Source organism: Sprattus sprattus (assembly GCF_963457725.1).
Source record: "Sprattus sprattus genome assembly, chromosome: 19".
Classification (NCBI taxonomy): Eukaryota; Metazoa; Chordata; class Actinopteri; order Clupeiformes; family Clupeidae; genus Sprattus; species Sprattus sprattus.
The window spans coordinates 4,579,767-4,597,058 of record NC_137917.1 but is presented as its reverse complement, the minus strand read 5'-3'; the positions used below and the strand labels follow the sequence as shown (position 1 = coordinate 4,597,058).

Below are 17,292 nucleotides of genomic sequence, written 5' to 3'. Positions count from 1 at the left end.
TTCCTTTATCTGTTCCCCTATAGATAACTGTAGCCTTCATCTGAGAAGACCCGACCATCTCCACATGACCATGACCAGAACAGTAACCGTGACCCCTGATGGCGATGCAGAAGCAACCGTGAGGGGCTGAAGACGGAACTGCTGGTTAGGATCTTGTGCTTGACAAGAATCACAAAATGACACAGGAAACTTTTTTTAGTTTACTGGCTGAATCATTTATATTTTTATTTCCTTAGAGAACAAAGACATGATAAACTTTGATTGTTTGATGAAAAAGTACAAATGTACGAAGGAGTGTTTTCAGAACAGTATAAAACATAAATGTTATGTTCCTTGGAGTAAAATATGGAATTTCACACCATTTGGAAGCACAAGAAAAAGACAACCTCAATTAAATCACAAGTCACAAATAAAAATTGACATTTAGATACGAGAGCAGTGGGAAAGAAATTAGATAGGAGTAGAGGATAGAAAATATTTACAAAATGGCCCATGCAGACGGTTCAACAGAAGTTTAAAAGCTGCCATCAGACCACTGGAGTTTCAAAATTGTCTGCGCTGAAATTAATAGTGTTTCAAAAAATAAAACTGCTTATCAGCGTGAGCAACACCTCAAAACAATACACCTTGGAGCCTGTAATTAATGAGGAATCTTGTGTGGCATGAGCAACCATAAGGGGAGACTGGCCGTGGAAAAACTACCTTTCATCTGCAAAAAGGCAGCATGAAAAGACAGAGGGGGCCTAGCACAATGGAGCACATAACTCAGGCAGACAAATCTGAATGGTGAGCTTAAAAAGCCGTTTTTTTCTGCAATAATTCAAAAGGCCCGTTCATGTACCTAAAAGCAAACTTTACTCAAACATTTTTTGAAAGTCAGAGAGCTGCCACTGCAGTACAAGGACGAGCTTTCTTTCAGTTGCTGAAGGCCATTGTGAAAGACTGCGGTTACGAGGGTCTGGAAGCTACCTTATTGCCATCATGTCTGCCAGAGTTACATGCCGCCGTGAGTAAAATGGGAGCTGCCTGTGACACAGGACCTCTGATTGTAAGCATAATACGAGCCGTCTGGAGTGTTCTATTTAAGTGTGTGCCATAAATAATGCATGAGGTGCTGGTCAGAGGTTTAAAATGGAGGCAGAGAGAATGACGACGCAATCACACTGAAAGCATCAGTGCAAGCATCATCAATACAACGCTCAATGAAATAATAATAAATAAAAGACAGGGTGAACTAACGTTAATGTAATTTAAACAAAACAAGTGGGTAGTACAAAACTATTGATTTCCCTTTCAAAGCGTAAAAATGAACTCGGTAAAACTATTTCTCATATAGAAGTTATCACGGCATACAAAAATACAAAATAATATTATATAAATATTACTGTTAGCAAAGCTTAAATCATTTCAACCCTGACAACTTGATAGGTTTGCAACAGCGGTTTGATTTCAGAGAAAATATTCAGACAGTGCACGTACCTGTCCAAGGTTGGACCAGAAAGTGCACTTTAATACAAGTCACTGAAGCAACTAGTGTGTTACAATACGAAAAGAGATATGAAATATTAAAAAATATGCTCCCTTATTAAGTGAATGCCTCTGTGATATATAATCATAGGAAGAGTGTCATATGATACGGATATCTAAATACATTGTGCTGGTTATGGAGTAGTGAAGTACGGTAGTGTTTTTGCGGTGGTGACACCACCCAATCATGGTAAAAGAACCTTGGCTCACTTCTTAAAGAACTTTTTGTTCAGTAGGAAGATGAGCAGATTGACATTGACTTTGGCCTTGTCAAACATCTTCATCACAGCAACACCCTCGTACTGGAGCTGGAGCAGGTCCTGGAAAACACAGGAACCACAAAGATGGGAAATGATTTTATAATGTTCAACTGGATACTCTTGTACCCTACCGACACATAAAAACTCAAGGAATATTGCTCAAACCTTTCCCATTCGCCAACATTTATATTCCTACCTGTACCTATACAACTTTGACCAGCACAGAAGCAGAAAGACAGCCCATATCTAGGTAATTAAATAGTTGTAAATGATGTCCCTGGTGTAATAAATAAGTAATACGTTATAAAACAGGGCAGGATTGAGGATTAAAGTCCAGTTCTTCATGTCCTCATTGCACTTCTACCTCTAGAGGTTATCTACTAATAGGTCAGTCTACAGACCTACAAAACCTATGAACACAATCTCAGGGCTGACACTACTGGTCTCTCGTGGAGCTTACCTGATATTTCAGAGGGAAGCGCTCCATGTCCACCCCCATAAAGCGTGCTTTCACCAGGAACGTGCCGCCCTCCTCGCCAGGGACAATGTCAAAGATCACGTTCTTGAACCTAAGAAGGAGAGAACATCGATGCAGGATTTTGAAGAAATTGGATGCGAAATTTTTATTGAAATTGAATTAATTTTGAATTTGAAGATGGATAGATGTAGATGAATGAATGGCATGTGTGTGGCGTTTGAAACGGTGCGTACTGGGTGATGGGCAGGTCCTCGATCTCCAGCAGCACTCCCTTCTCATGCAAACGGGCTGCAGTGTAGGTGAGGGCTGGCTGCTTGCTCTTCTTCCCCTTGTTGTCTGCAGCCTTCTTTCCATTCGCCTTACTGAGAGCAAAAAGGAGAGGCATACAAAACAGACGGATTATAATTTCCTTTAAATAGAATAAGGCAATGTTTGGGTATCATGTACTGTAATATGTAACTGCCAATGCATATTCATGTTATTAAAAAGCAAACGATAATTTGTAATCATATTAGCCCTCATGTGCCATTTGCACATGGTTTGGAGTTAAAGGGCATCCAACGATTCATTCATCTATCTTTTTTTCTCCGGTTGCAGCTCATCAAAGGAGAAATGCACTATTCATTGAAATTTGACGCCAATGAGCCAAGGAATTTGACATTCCGTTATTGTCAGCCAATTCATTTTGCAGACACAGGTGAAAAAAAAAGGCTGCCTTACCCATTCTTGGCGGTGAGGTTTTGCAGGCAGGTGGTTATGTACTGGCTGTAGTAGTCCACCTGCTCGCTGTGGAAGGAGCTCTTGCCGTGCAGGCTGTGGAGGGTCTGCTTCAGCTTCACCAGCTCTGCCTGTCGGCGCTGCCGGTACAGGCGCTGGTGCCGTATATCCTGCTCGACAGACATGGCTCGTTATTGTCGACGCCACCTCGTTTGCTCGAGCCAGATTCAATTATGTCAAGTCTAATTACTATGCTGGGAGATAACCTGCTGTAAGCCTTTTATTGGACTGATTATCAGCGTAATCTGTGCAAATGGCAAATAAACCTGAATGCAGTTGATTTAACAGATCGTTCTAAAAGGGGGTTGCTAATGCAGGCTGCTAATGCCGCAGGGCCCACACAAACAGATCTACACCAAGCAACACATGGTTTAAGTGAGACCCTTAAGTGGTCATCAGAAGTCGTTTGAATAGTAATATAGTAGTTCCACATGATATGGCTGAGGACTGGTAGGAGTATGCTTGCCCTTAGCAAACAGTAACTAATGGTTACAGATTCATTCAATGTTTGTAGAAGGGTTTAGTTTAGTTGGGTAAGATATGGAAAAATGAATGTGTTACTGGAAATTGTGCTGAAGATGCAGCAAGGCACCTTCACATCGATTGATACTCTGCTGGGTGTGGATGTGAAGTTACTTGTTGAAGGCAGAGTTTCAAAATTACAAATTTATGAAATGTATTTGTTCAAAGTGACACACAGTACTGTGAATGTATAACCCCCGCCCCCCCCCAAAAAATCCTTTGAAGCTTGGGCCTTGGAGAAGCTGCTGCCCTCACTCTTTACAGGTTCAGCTACTGTGATTCACTATGCACATACCTTAGCGATGAGCTGCAGGATCTGGTTCTCGGAGTCGGGGGCCGTCAGCACCCCAAGAGCCTCCAGCCTCCGCAGGCTGCGCTGGATCTTCCTCTTCTTCTCCTCCAGGGACAGGTTGCCGTCGGCGATGAGGGACTGGTTGCGCTTCATCTTCTCAGGGGTGACGGCGTCCCTCTGGGCCCGGCGGTGCATCATCCAGCCGTGCTGCGCCTCCTGGGAAACCAAGGTCACAGGTGCTTGTACTAGCGAGTCCTCACTGAACACCAGCAGCTACACCCACGCGCCGGCTCAGCTGCCCACCGAGTATTAGAAAGGGCAATACCCTTCTCTATCCCTCTTCTCTTGCTTTATGCTTGCTCTTAACCATTACCCTGTGTCTGATATGCATTACATTATCTCCTTTGCATTTACAAAATATTTGTCTGTATTATTTTGTATTGTGAATGTCCGTTTTCTGTACTTTGTGAGTTTTACACATATATGCATGTAACGACACCTTTTTTTAAACCTTTCTAAAACTACAACTTTTTTTCTGAAACAATCATGTCATGATTTAGCAAGAGTCTCTCATGAGGACATAAGCCTTTACCTGGTCTGTGGAGACTGAAGCCTTTAACACCTCACTCAGTGTCTCTCCAGGCTGGGTTCGGATCACATCGATGATCAGCTGCTTGGTGCTGCAGACCAAAGCAGAACTCATCACACATTACAAATCACAGAGTACCACCCCAAAGTACCATTTCTTTAAAATGCATTAGAAAGTGCAACCTTGAGAATATGTGTGCAGTTTAATCTTAAAAATCTCCAGTGATTTGTATCAGCAATTCAGATGATCTAATCAGTAGAATGAACCAGGAGATGGAACTGATGAGCAAAGTCAGCCAGTTCCAAATATGCATCGAGACTAATCCACAGCACTGGTGCTCTCAATCACTTGAACATTTGCTTGTTTAGCATTCTGCTGTGTGCAGTCCTACCTGAGTAGAATGCCTTTGGCATCGGGGAGATTATCTGTGTTTTTGAAGACATCAAATTTACTGGTGAGGGTCAGGGACACTTCCAGCTTAGTGTACTGGGCCAGGGTCTGCTCCATGTTGGGGTCTCCAGAGTTGACCACCCCCTCTCCTGTTACCACATATTCCAAAGTAAGTTTTAAAACACTACACTCAAACCTGCAATAAAAGCAAATAACGTTGCACATTTGATTGATCGTTCTGAAGTTCAAATGGAATATGTTGATGTCTTTGGAACCTACCAATTATGGTTTGAACAGAGGGCACCTTCCCCAGGTCTCTGAGCAGCTCAAGGAGCGGGTCGGCAGGGTCCTGACACAGGGCGTCTTTGTGCTCTAGGAGAAGCTACACAACCCAACCAACCACAGTGTTAGGCATGCTCACCTTTAACATTACATTTGAGCATCTTAAGGAAGAACTGATTCACAGAACTCTGACCAAAATGATAACCTTTTGTCTGTGCTCATTGAACAGAAAGCTAAGCATTAGAGTTGTTAAAATGTTCAAAGCAGTGTGCAAGCAGTCAACAAATATCTCTGATTATAATTCTTTGAACTGTATGTAGTCAGTCATCAGAGGCTATTGAAGTGTTACCTTGTGGGTGTTGAGGAGCTCACTGATAGAGATGTAGATGAGGGGCTTGTTGAGGATCACCATCTCAGAGTACTCGTCAATGTCGAAGCGCTCCCCTGGTTCTGGGACGTCACATGCCGCCTTCAGGAACTTCCTGTAGGAAAGCAGCAGAGAGCTTTTGACTTATTCAGCCATTCGGACAAAATCCTGACATGACAAAGAAATCAAACCAAAATCGCAGTTGCACCCACCAAAACAAAACAATAACAAGAGAAGCACACTTCAAAATAAACTTTAAACTTGAACAGAAAAGTAAACAAGAAAACAATAAAGATGTAGCACTGACCTGAATTTGCCATGAGTGTGGGTGATGTAGTCATTGAGGGCGTGCAGGTGGGAACTGTCGCCGTGGAAGTGCTTGAGGGCAGCGGCCTGCTGCAGGATGCGGGCGATGGAGCCGAGTGTGCGCCGCTGGTCCGGCAGGAGGGCAGAGCCTGCAGAGAACTCCACCACGTCAAAGCCGTCCGGCGCCACCACCGCTGGGTTCATGTAGCGGTAGTACACCAGGTTCCCCACGATCTGGACAAACAGTTGGGGTTTAAAGGGGGACATAGCAACTCTGATTTTTCTGCTGGGGGAGGCTTTTCAAATTATCACTATTTCATGCAGTCTCCGAGTTAAGATGAATTCAGTAAAATATTTAAATGGTTTAGTCTTGTGGAGACTGGCATCTCTTCACTCTAAGTGGATAAGAGAAGCAAAGAACTTTACAATCAGGAGTTTCAGTCCACTAAGGTTGTATAGAGTAGGTAAGCATCCAGAAAAGAGTCTCATGTTGAGTAAAAATGCTTGTAGAAGCCAGAATGATACTCACACAGTGACTATACATGAGTATGCTGTGTATATACATGAGTGTTTGTGCCTGCATGTACAAAATGGCTCCATGTTTGTCCTGCTTACCTTGTAGAGATCCTCCTCAGTGGCCTGAGGAAACTTTTCATGCAGAGTATCCCTCAGGACTTTGGCAGTGTAGCGCAGGCCATAACTGAACAAAGTAAGGGATTGGAGAGGGAAATACAATACAGATTACACAGAGAATGTGGGGGAAAAAATGACAGGTCAGCTAACGAGAGAGAGAGAGAGAGAGGCAACAGGTGAGCTTGATAGAGGCTATAAACTCACGGTAGCCTGTGCAGGTTACTGGTGATGGCGTGGAGGACGCGGTCGGTGAGGGTCTTCAGGTTGGTGATGGCGATGTTGAGGCGCTGCTGCACCTCGGGGTAACTGAGAGCCTGCTCAGCACTCACCTCATAGGGCAGCGGACTGACAGGCAGGGACAACAAGACAGGGTCAACCAGCCTATAGCTTAAAGCTACAGAGTCTAATACAGCATCAATAACCACTTGCAAACTGTGGGAGAACCTGTGACATGGGTCAAGCCTTTCCAGTGATATAGACATGAGACATGTTTAAATGTCTACAGACAGGAGTTATTCCAAACAAGTATTTCAAATGTATATTGACTCCATACAGATACGATTATGCCTGGGAGTCAGGGTAAATGTGCTCCAGTCTGACCTCTTGTGGCCGGTCTGGGACTCAGTCTGGTTGATCCAGGTCTTGTAGATCTCCACGGGGTCGGTGCGGATGCTGAGGGTACGGTCCTGCAGCACCTCCCTGATGGCGGGGCCCAGGATGTCCTGCAGAGCGTTCTGGCCTCGGGCGTGGCGGTAGAAGCTCACCAGCATCTTAATGACGGTGGGGTTACCAGTTACAACCTCCTGAGGCTGGTCCACCTTCAACCTAGGAGAAGAGATTGGGGGACATCACTGACTGGGTGGTGACTGAGTTGCAGGTGACATCAATCAACTTGAAATACTGATCAACTGAAATCTTTAGCTTTAAACAAACTGACTCCCATACAAATCTAGTCAAGCTTAAGATCGATTTAAACATGCATATGTAAATTATTATCAAGTTTAACACTGTGTGTGTGTGTGTGTGTGTGTGTGTGTGTGCTCCCTCACTTGATCTCGTGGCGCAGGGCAGTGGTGAAGAGCTGGAGCATGAGGTAGGCCTCTCTGCAGTCTGAGCCATAGTTGAAGAGGCTGAAGATGACCGTCTCCATGAAGCTGGTGGACTTGTTCTGGGGCATGAGGAAGATCAGCTGTGCCAGGTATTGAGGCTGCGTCTGCGAGGGGAACATGGCACACACACAGGCCCCCAGTGGTTAAGTCAAGCTTTAAACGGACATGTATTCATTTCAACAGCCTAAATTGTTTAGCACTCACCTGCAGCAGGTAGAACAGGTGCTGGTAGGCCTCCAGCTTCTCACGGTTCTCTTTGCTAAGAGACTTCAGGCCCTTGTGCTTGTTCAAGTCCATCATGTCTGCCAGCTGCTCTTTGTTCTTCTTGGTCAGCTTCTTGCAGTGTGAGACCACCTCCTGTTCTCAAGAGACACGTGGAGATACAAAGATAACGAAAAGTGTTAGCAGGGGAGGAGCCATTGGAGCTAAACTAGCAGCGTCAGTTTATGTGCTGGTGATGTTTGTCAAAGGAAGTCAACCACCAAGACCTTTGATCAGATCTGCTCAGATCTTAGTTCTCTTACAAGGAAAAACAAGAATGCAAGAACTTGTGTGACTGTCAGCATCTGATGCTACACCTAAACAAATCTCCACATGTGACATTCAAGACTCCTCTTCCTCCTCACCTGCAGGGTGACCCTGTTGCGCACCAGCAGGCCGATCTTCAGGTCCATGATGTCCAGGTCGGCCTCCAGCTGCTGGTTGGAGCGGATGTTGCGCACCACGTCCTCCCGCAGGCGCAGCAGCTCCCCCTCCTGGCGGATGTCGTTATCGCCCTGCTCCAGCAGGTGGGCAAATTTGCGCACCACAGACAGGGAAGGGGTGGTGGAGTGCACTAGAGAGAAGAGGAGGAAACGGATGCGGTTTAAACAGGAACTAACCAAGACTGTTCGTTACCACCTCTGGATTGGTGACGTGCAACATACCCAGCATCCTGTACTCTTCGCGAGCCCTGTTGGCTCTGAAAAAGGCCTGAATTCTAATGATGGCGCCAACCTGAAACAAAAATCATACCATACATTTTAATATACATATTAATGTTTGTTCTTTGTTGAAATTAAACACTATGGTGTATTTATAACCTTAAATAACTATGGGAAGCACATGTTATGGCATGGCATACTTACATGTCTCCTAAAATACCTCTGCCGGGCGAGATACTTCCTGCGGGCGATCCACATTTTAACAGTGGCTTGGATCTGAGGAGGTTACATAAACTCACATCACTTGACACATTTGACTCAGAGGTAACAATTAAGACAAGTAACAGTTCTGAATCCCCTACCTTGACAACAGCCCTCCAGCTCCTGTAGAGATACTGCAGCCTTTGTCTATAGGCCCTCTGCTGAAGGAACCTTTTCCAGTGAGACTAAGAACACAGCCAAAACATGTATTAATGACTTACATAAACAAACTGTGAAATGGTTGTATTTCAGTCTAGAATCATATTTCCAGTAGATTGCAGTGAATCTAGTGCGGGGCTAAATAGTTCAGCAGCCAGTCACCAGTCACCTTTTGACTTTTTGGGCCCAATATTACATTGCCTATATTAAAGTCAGGAATCTAGGGAAACTATTAAAACAGATATGGTAGATATGATAAGGTCACTGAAGCATGCACTTGCACAGTAGGCTTGCTGATGCATTTCTGGTGTGCCCACCCCTATAAAGGAAAATTAGTATTTAATTTTTGTGTGGTGAGGGAGCCAGTTCCACAGAACTGGATGCTCACCTGGATGGTGATTATGGCAGGCAGCTGGGTGTTGAGGAAGTGGAGGCGGTGTGCCAGCTTCCTCCTGACCAGGAAGCCTCTGACTCGAGCCTGCAGCGCCACCACCAGGTGACTGCTGGCCTTCCACTGCACCTCCCTGCTGTGGGCTCCAGCCACACTATTCAGAATGGCCTGCAGGGGGCAATAAGGTTAGAGTTGTTACTGAGGTGGAGTAAGGCAGCGTGGTCAACAAGATCATGAAGATTTGCAAACACTTAACAAATCACACGCAGATGTAACATTTTTTTCGGTTATTTAATACTGTATTGGTTGATTTTTTTAATGAATGTATTAAAAATGACACAAAATCTCATCATCATTATTCTTGCTATGCCCATCTTCCACATGGCACTAGTTCTTCATTAAAGGGCCTAATAATAGACATGTGGAAGTGGATACAGGGCTGGGAAACTGTGACAGAGTTACCTGCATCTCATCATGGGCCAGGAACATGCTGTTCTGCACAAAGCCCTGGGGCCTGTCCCAGGTGCCCTCCAGCTTCTGCAGGTGGAAGTAATAGGAGCTGCCATCTTGGATTTTGGTCCGCATCCAAGGGCTTCGGTTATCACCTGATGCCATCAAACACACACAGATACACGATCAGTAACCTCTGTCTCAAGGACTCATTCCCTGGAATACAAAACCTACAAACTACCTGACATCAGCTACATTACATCATGGGTCATAGTATTTACCCTGGAGAAGAGGAACGACTGCCATGTAGTGCTCATAATCATGATTACTTTCCGAAATAAATGCAGACTATATGTGTACTATAAGTATAAGTATAAGTACTGTAAGTATTCTCTTGCAGTTTATATAAATAGTGGCATGCAAATGTTGTATATCGGTACCGATACCCATTAAAAGACATGGACAGTGAGAAGCTTTAGGTCATGTCCCAAAACATGTGACAAAGCAATTTAACCCCTGAGGCACATGCGAGGAAATGGGCACTGACCTCCTGCCGTTTTGGCGCGGAGCAGGGCCGTGAGCTCAGTCTGGTAGGCGGCGGCACAGTCCCCCACCACGCTCCTCATGGCCACCTCAGGCAGCCGCAGCACCCTCAGCGTCTGGCTCGCCTTGCCCTCCTTCACCGCCTGGTTCACTGCAGCCAGGCCCAGGCACACTGGCAGAGCAGAGGACCGTTAACACTCGGGGAGGTACAACACATGATCATGCCATATAACCAAAGGGCTGTATGATCCGTGAAAGCAAAGTTCAGTGGTACACTTGCACAGATGGACTGTATAATATTTTGATAAGAATGGTGATCCAGTGTCCGAGTTAGTGAACCGTAAAAAGAGGGAGGTGTGCATGTGTATAGAGAACTCACTCTTTAGAGCTCTGTAGTTGTCCTGATTGGCCAACTGCACTGCATCCTGGATATCAGCCAACCACAACTCGGCAGCCGGGTCTCTGCTCAGCTGTGAAAGGTCAATAGGTGCTTCCAATTAGCACTCCCTACACGGGTGTTAACACAGGTTAGCAAGTTTGAAATCCAGTGTGTAGTGTAAGTTTGCACCTCAGCTTTGCACTTTTTGGCTCTGTGCAAAACATCGTGGTAGCGCCTGGCATTCACTGGCTGCACTTCCTCCAGGCCACTAGAGGGCAGCAAGAGCGCAGACAAAAGCTTCTGTGGGTCGTTGCGGCACAGGGCCTGGTTGATTATGCCGATGGCCAGGATCTCTGATGTTAGAGGGAAGCAGCCAGAATTTGCATTAGTGTCCCATAACAAATCAAAGGTGGATTTACTCTATAGGTTACTCTCTGAGGCTGAACTTCATGTCTGGCCTGATGACTATTTCACTCACGGTCATGTTCGTCCTGGGCTGCAGTGTTGACCGCGTTGAGGCCGCCTTGCAGGTCATTCCAGGTCAGCATAGCCCTGCCTGAATTCTTTTTCAAGTCACACAGCTCCTCAAAGTACCTGAAAGGCAATGAGCATTATTTACAGGGCCCCAAAGTGCACACTGTTCACTCAAGTAAACAAATCAATTTCACCATTGACTGGATCAAAGTGTTGGCATGCAGCCGTCTGACAAAGCACTATCTGCAACCCTAAGCCACACTTGCTTTTTGCTCTAGAAAAGTACATACTTAAAAATAGAGTTCAAATGCTCTGTGAAATAGAGCTCAAAGGGGCTGTACGGGTGTTTGAGTATTGAACCAATAATGACCTTAATTTTGTTACGTTCATACTCAATCTGTTTAACTAAAGGTTAAGTGTTGATCATTCTGCATAAAAGTACTCTCTGTTCGGGCATGTTAAACCACAACCCTGTTGGGCATGATGAGTTGAATAATGTGTTGTGTGACAGGGCTTAGAGTATGTGAGAGAGAGAGATCTGTAGGAGGAGGACCTACAGCATGACTGATCTCAACCCTCTTTTCCTGTGGCCTCACCTCTGGATCAGGCTGTCATCGATGTCTGCCAGCCCAGCAGCAGAGCTGACCAGAGAGGCACAGAAGGCTCCCAAGTCATGAGCCTCCACTGCTTGGTTGATGAGAGCTACGGCTGAAAGCATCTCTACCGCCACAAACAGCTCTTCCTGCTGCAGCTCAGCCTAACGAGCAAAAAGTATTTATATAAATGACCAATGAAAGTGATTATGCACCATACGTTGAATGTTGGCCAATCAAGAAGAACACCAACATTAATAAATTATCCATTCCTTAAATTTATTTAATGTTACATAATTAATTAAAATTCAAAATACACAACATGAACATAGTTTATAACAGCTGGCAAGCGTTCATTATGTATACAGGAAAATTACATGATGCACACACATCAGTATGGATGGAAATATTTTGGGCACTTAACGAGGAGATTAGTTTCTGACAGATGGAATTATGCAGCTGACCATATCAATCTCAAGTGAACTCATGTCACAAAACATCCCAGACACCAATCAATCATTTATATTGATGGCTAAAAGTGAAACAATATACAAAAGTGCTAAAAGCCAACCTCAGGGCACTGTTCCTGAAGTGGTGCCAGCTCTCGCTGGTACAGGTCAGCAGCAAAGGGATAGACATCTGGCAGCTGGGCATCAGGGTTCATCAGAGCACGCACCGTTTGGCGGGCATCCCCCCTTTGCAGGGCCTCGTTGATTTTGTTGATAGCCTGTTGATCTGCATGAACACATATACACAATCATCTCTAAATGTAATTTTACATGAGTATATACGTATACATAAACCTCTGTGTGCTAATGTGCGTGCACATAGATACTTTTTGCACAATATGTGTACGTGCACAGGTTGTCCAGGACAGCACAAAGGGAAAGAACAACATTTCACAGCAGCTTGTGAAAATCAAATCAAGACCACTGAATAGACATGTTCTCTCTGAGATTGAGGTGTGAAACTGACTTGTTTGTGAGCGCTGGACCTCCTCGTTAGCCACCGTGATCCCCTCCTGCAGTTCATCACGGTCCAGTGGCTCCACAGAGCCGATGTCCTACGCGATAAGGCACAGGATACAGGATATCAGGTAAAGGGTCACAGGCCACCAGCTCTGACACAGACTCTAATCTGGCATCACATGTCGTACAAATGGGACCATTCATATTTTATACGACAAATTTAGACATCAGAATCCAGGTTAACCATAGTTCCATTGTGCAAATAATAATTAATAGTAAACAAATCAATAATTCATGATCATAACAATCAACAATAATTTAATTACACAAATAGGGTTTGCCGCATCAAAGGTAACTGAAGCCCCCTTACCACAGCCTTCTGCTCACGGTCACTAGCCAGCTGCTCCAGGTACCAGGGGCTGTTGTCCCTGAGCAGCCCCCTGAGAGCCAGGCATGGGGCCTGCAGAGCGGACAGGAGGACTAGGGCATCGCCGCACTCCAGAGCCTCATCCACATTCTCCACTGCTGCGCGCGCTGCAAGGTCATGTGCAACACTTCAGTACACTCAAAGTTCATTCACTCACAGTAAATGAAAATGTAAATACCTTCAACATCCTTTGCTTTTTCTGGGTCAATCTTTGATTTTTTTTTTTATTTAATGAGGCACAAATTTTAATGCAACACATATCTTGGTCTTACATCAGTCACAGCCAATGTATAATTAGCTACGGGCGTCCTAGGAAACACGAAACGTTACAGTACAGCTTAATGTATAAGTCAGGTATAATGGCGTAGCATTGAAAACCATGCCCTGGTTGTCTACGAGTGCCACCTCGTATAATACATGATATTTGTCTTTGCCTAATATGTGTATCAAACTACTGATTTATCTGGCAGAGTACATAACATAGTGTGCAGCTTCCTTTCTTTTGTTAATCCTGCAGTTCCAAGGACCACATGTTCATTAATATGAAAACCTTCACAAAGGTGGTGGTTCCCAAAGAGTGGGGCAGGGCACAGAGTTACAGCAATGGGAGTGTGGGCTGGGGGTGAGAAATGGAACGGAAAACCTAGAAAAACCAACTACAGCTCAAATTTGTATGGTAGTGCTCCTACTGCATAGTACACTATAACTGACCTATTTTGTGAGATTATAGCCTTCTTTGTACTATGTATATAATACGGTCATTGCCTACCTTTAAGCCTGAATGTTAGAAAGGCTAGCTAGCCTAATTATTAATACAAAAGGACATAAATATTGGTTTAAATCAGAACTCTTATCAAATTAAAGCGTAACTGTTCAAATCTAGAAACAATGTTTAAGAAAAGCTATGACACAGCAGATGTTTTGTTTTTTTCATAATTAAAAGTCACATTGCAGGTTACATGTCAATGTTCTCAGTCTTTGCAAGGGGTGTTATTATTGTCAAAAAGGGGCCTGCCATTAAAAGTTTGGAAACCCATCCACTAAGGTAAACTAACATCCGCAGAACAAATATTTAGTTTTTGAGGAATACAGCCTGAAATTGAAATGGCTTTGAAAGATGTACCATGTTTTAGTAATCACTGAAGGAAGAGTTATACACACCATTAATTCTGTTTATGTTGTCCTGGATTTCACCTTGGGTGAGATACTCCTCATAAATATCCTTTTCAGCTGAACCATTGATCTGCAACAAAAATGGTGTATAATCATCTGTGTTGTTGCATATAAAATGTTATCAATGACAAATGAGGGAAAATATTCAGTTAATGCATTGCATTCATTCACTCAAACCATATAGAGGAAATCTGGTTCTCATATAAGCCCTACCCTTTGCATACAAATGCCTGATAATATTGCCAAGATATGTATAGGGTCCATTACCCCATGAACAATGTTTTTATTATTATGCCCATCCATATGCCCAGGAAAAATCACAATGCCTTCTTTGCCAACCTTGATATAAGCCTTAGCAGCCTTCTCTGATCGAGCCTGTCGCAGCATCTCCTGGTATACAGCCATCAGCTGCTGCTGCAGGTTTGTCAGCATGGCATTGGGGTTCCTCAGAGCCTGAGCAGTGTCCTCCACACAGCCATGCTCTACAGCCTCATTAATGGCAATCACAGCAGCGTGCACTGGAGCCAAAAATGAGAACAGGACTTGGTTTAACACTGGCTTTTTTCAAACGGTAGTGCCCTTCACCAAGTACCATGCACCATGCAGTTTGTTGACTAGATTGTGTAAACAATGTGAACCGACAACCCTCTGTAGTAAACAAAATTGTGATTGACCGTACCAGCAGCCTCATCCACGGATATCTCATTGGCCAGTATTCCTCCAATCTTGCTGAACGCTGGCATCTGAAGGCCATATTTGTCCAGCTCCAGTTTCATGTTGTTGATCTCCTCCTCTGTGAACAAACATCCAGATGCGATAACATATTGTTTCGAAAATACCAGAGTTGATAACCATGTTGACCTTCAAGTGACAGGTGACACCGTATCCATTCACAAGAACGTGTTACTGAGAGAAAGATTATACCTGTGAACTTGACCTTGCCGTACAAGTCTTGGATTTGAGGGGCCAGACCCAAACGGAAAAGGTAGAGGCTGGGGGAACAATGAGCTTGAATTTAGAGGACCATGCAAAAGAACAACTTATAAATGTCAGACATGCCCAATACCAAACCCTAGGTCGTCTTCTATCAAACATGGAGATACCTACCTGAGGGCATGAATACAATAAACAACTCTGGGCATGTTCTTCTTATCATAGATATCTGTGGTCTCTGGATGGAAGATCTGGAGGAGAGGAATTAACTCAATGTTAAAGTTTTAGATTACAAACATGCTGAAGAAAACTTTTTTGTCTGGATACTTATTTACCGATGGCATTCCAACTTCCACCATTGCATTGCGCCAGAAATTGATGTTGTCTGTATGACGGAACTGCAGCCCATTTGCCTAATGGAGAACACAACATGCAGCATAGAAAAAGCGCAATCACAAACTCATTCGACATACTTGAAATTTCACGTATGACTGAGGTTGTAACTTTATACACACATCCTGGATTGATAAATGTTTTAAAGAGCTTCTAAGTGCATCAGAATTCTGTCTTCCTCTTTAGCCAACCTTGTATCGTCCCTGGTCCAGGTCATAGATTTTCTTCAGAGGTACTACTTTTGGGGCAAAGAAGTTCCCCAGCTTTGCCAGTAGCACTCCGTTCCGAAGACCCTCCTCAAGCTCAGTGGGAGCAGGAAGTTCTTCTTTGATGCATGCCTCCATCCACCTTTTATACATACAACATAGGCAAGACAAACTTACAACTCATGAACTCATGATTGGCAGTGTATACAACGGAGGAAATGTAAAGATTAGATTCCGATCTAAGAGACAAAAAAAAAACTATTCAATACTGGATTTCCCTAAAGTAATAATTCTTGTTTCAGTTTCAGTGTGACGTTTTAACAAACCTCTTAGCCTCCTCCAGTCGGCACAAATACTGGTATGCCACATTTTGAATACGCTGTTCGTCCATCTCTTCTGCTGTCAGTCGCTCATCTGTGTAATACAAGAATTGTATCAAACAATAATGCAACTGCAAATAGGCCTTCACCCCACTTCCATAGAAAACAAAATAGCCACTTTTGTACAAAGTGAAGCATGATAAAAGCTGCGAGCAGCAAGTCGAAAGCAGTGACGTTGGCTAGCTAGTCATCTAGAAAGATTATGTTTTGCCAAAGTCCAAATGAATGTCGCTACCAAAAGTTAATTCATGAACACCTAGTGCTTAGCACGCAGCAGTTATATTGCTTCAATTAATTGAGGAGTGATTTGTTTTTAGCTTCAAATACCCTCTTTAGCTGTGCAGCTACATTGCCAAACATCAGCAGACACCTGCCAATTAGCACCAACATACAACGTTTGTTTCATAAAAATGACCTAGTCATATTTGACAACGATACTTACAGCCTGAACGTGTCTGTCCACCAGGTTCACCCATTTTCTGCTTCGAAATGGCGTTTCCGCTAACGCAAAGTTTACTAAAGCTGGTCTTATAACAGGTCTTTGATTGTAATCAACGGTAATTTAGTTTTTTACCGATATTACCTTATCTACCTAGCTAGCAATGCTAGCTAATTAGCAACATCAATTTCAATCTAGCTACAGCTGACCTTGATGTCACTAAATTGCGTTCAGGTTGAAATCTTCTATCTGTAGCTAGCTTTAGTACCCCATGCACGTTATATTCTGCTTTTATACTTGCAAAGTTACTTTGTATACGTCTAACGTTTTTTCCGGAGGATAGCGTTGTTCCAAACAGGTTCGTCTGCAGTTCCCCCAAAAGTCTGGTCTAATGTACCCGACTGGGCTGTTTACGTTCCATGAAGTTTGAATATCCCGCTGGCATATCATTGGCTTAGAAAATGCGCCTCCTCATTGGCTCAGGGTTTTGACAGAAGGCTTTGCATTGTGGTTGTTGTAGTACATATCTTGAAATGTCTCAAGTCAAGTCAAATGGATTTATAAAGCACATTTAAAAACAGCTCACGCTGACCAAAGTGCTTTACAATAAAAAAAATAAAAAAATAGAAACAAAACAATTAGATCACAAAAACAATAACATGGACTGT

General features: G+C 43.8%; 1 protein-coding gene across 1 annotated transcript; it reads right to left on the bottom strand.

The window, feature by feature from the left end:
- Positions 1-1,733: 1,733 nt before the first annotated feature.
- Positions 1,734-16,661, bottom strand: iqgap3 (IQ motif containing GTPase activating protein 3; the record flags this gene model as incomplete). The annotated part of the gene is made up of 38 exons (XM_080857590.1): positions 1,734-1,847; positions 2,248-2,356; positions 2,499-2,627; positions 2,986-3,152; positions 3,860-4,072; positions 4,449-4,536; positions 4,837-4,984; positions 5,115-5,217; positions 5,467-5,599; positions 5,792-6,024; positions 6,406-6,490; positions 6,628-6,768; positions 7,024-7,248; positions 7,473-7,636; positions 7,737-7,889; positions 8,159-8,367; positions 8,459-8,528; positions 8,660-8,731; positions 8,818-8,901; positions 9,264-9,434; positions 9,729-9,871; positions 10,264-10,431; positions 10,639-10,729; positions 10,828-10,991; positions 11,117-11,232; positions 11,709-11,869; positions 12,277-12,440; positions 12,681-12,768; positions 13,044-13,207; positions 14,262-14,343; positions 14,613-14,791; positions 14,953-15,066; positions 15,198-15,265; positions 15,381-15,457; positions 15,542-15,619; positions 15,791-15,947; positions 16,132-16,219; positions 16,628-16,661. The coding sequence occupies 38 exons, from the start codon at positions 16,659-16,661 to the stop codon at positions 1,734-1,736; spliced, it is 4,947 nt and encodes a 1,648-aa protein (XP_080713716.1).
- Positions 16,662-17,292: the final 631 nt, after the last annotated feature.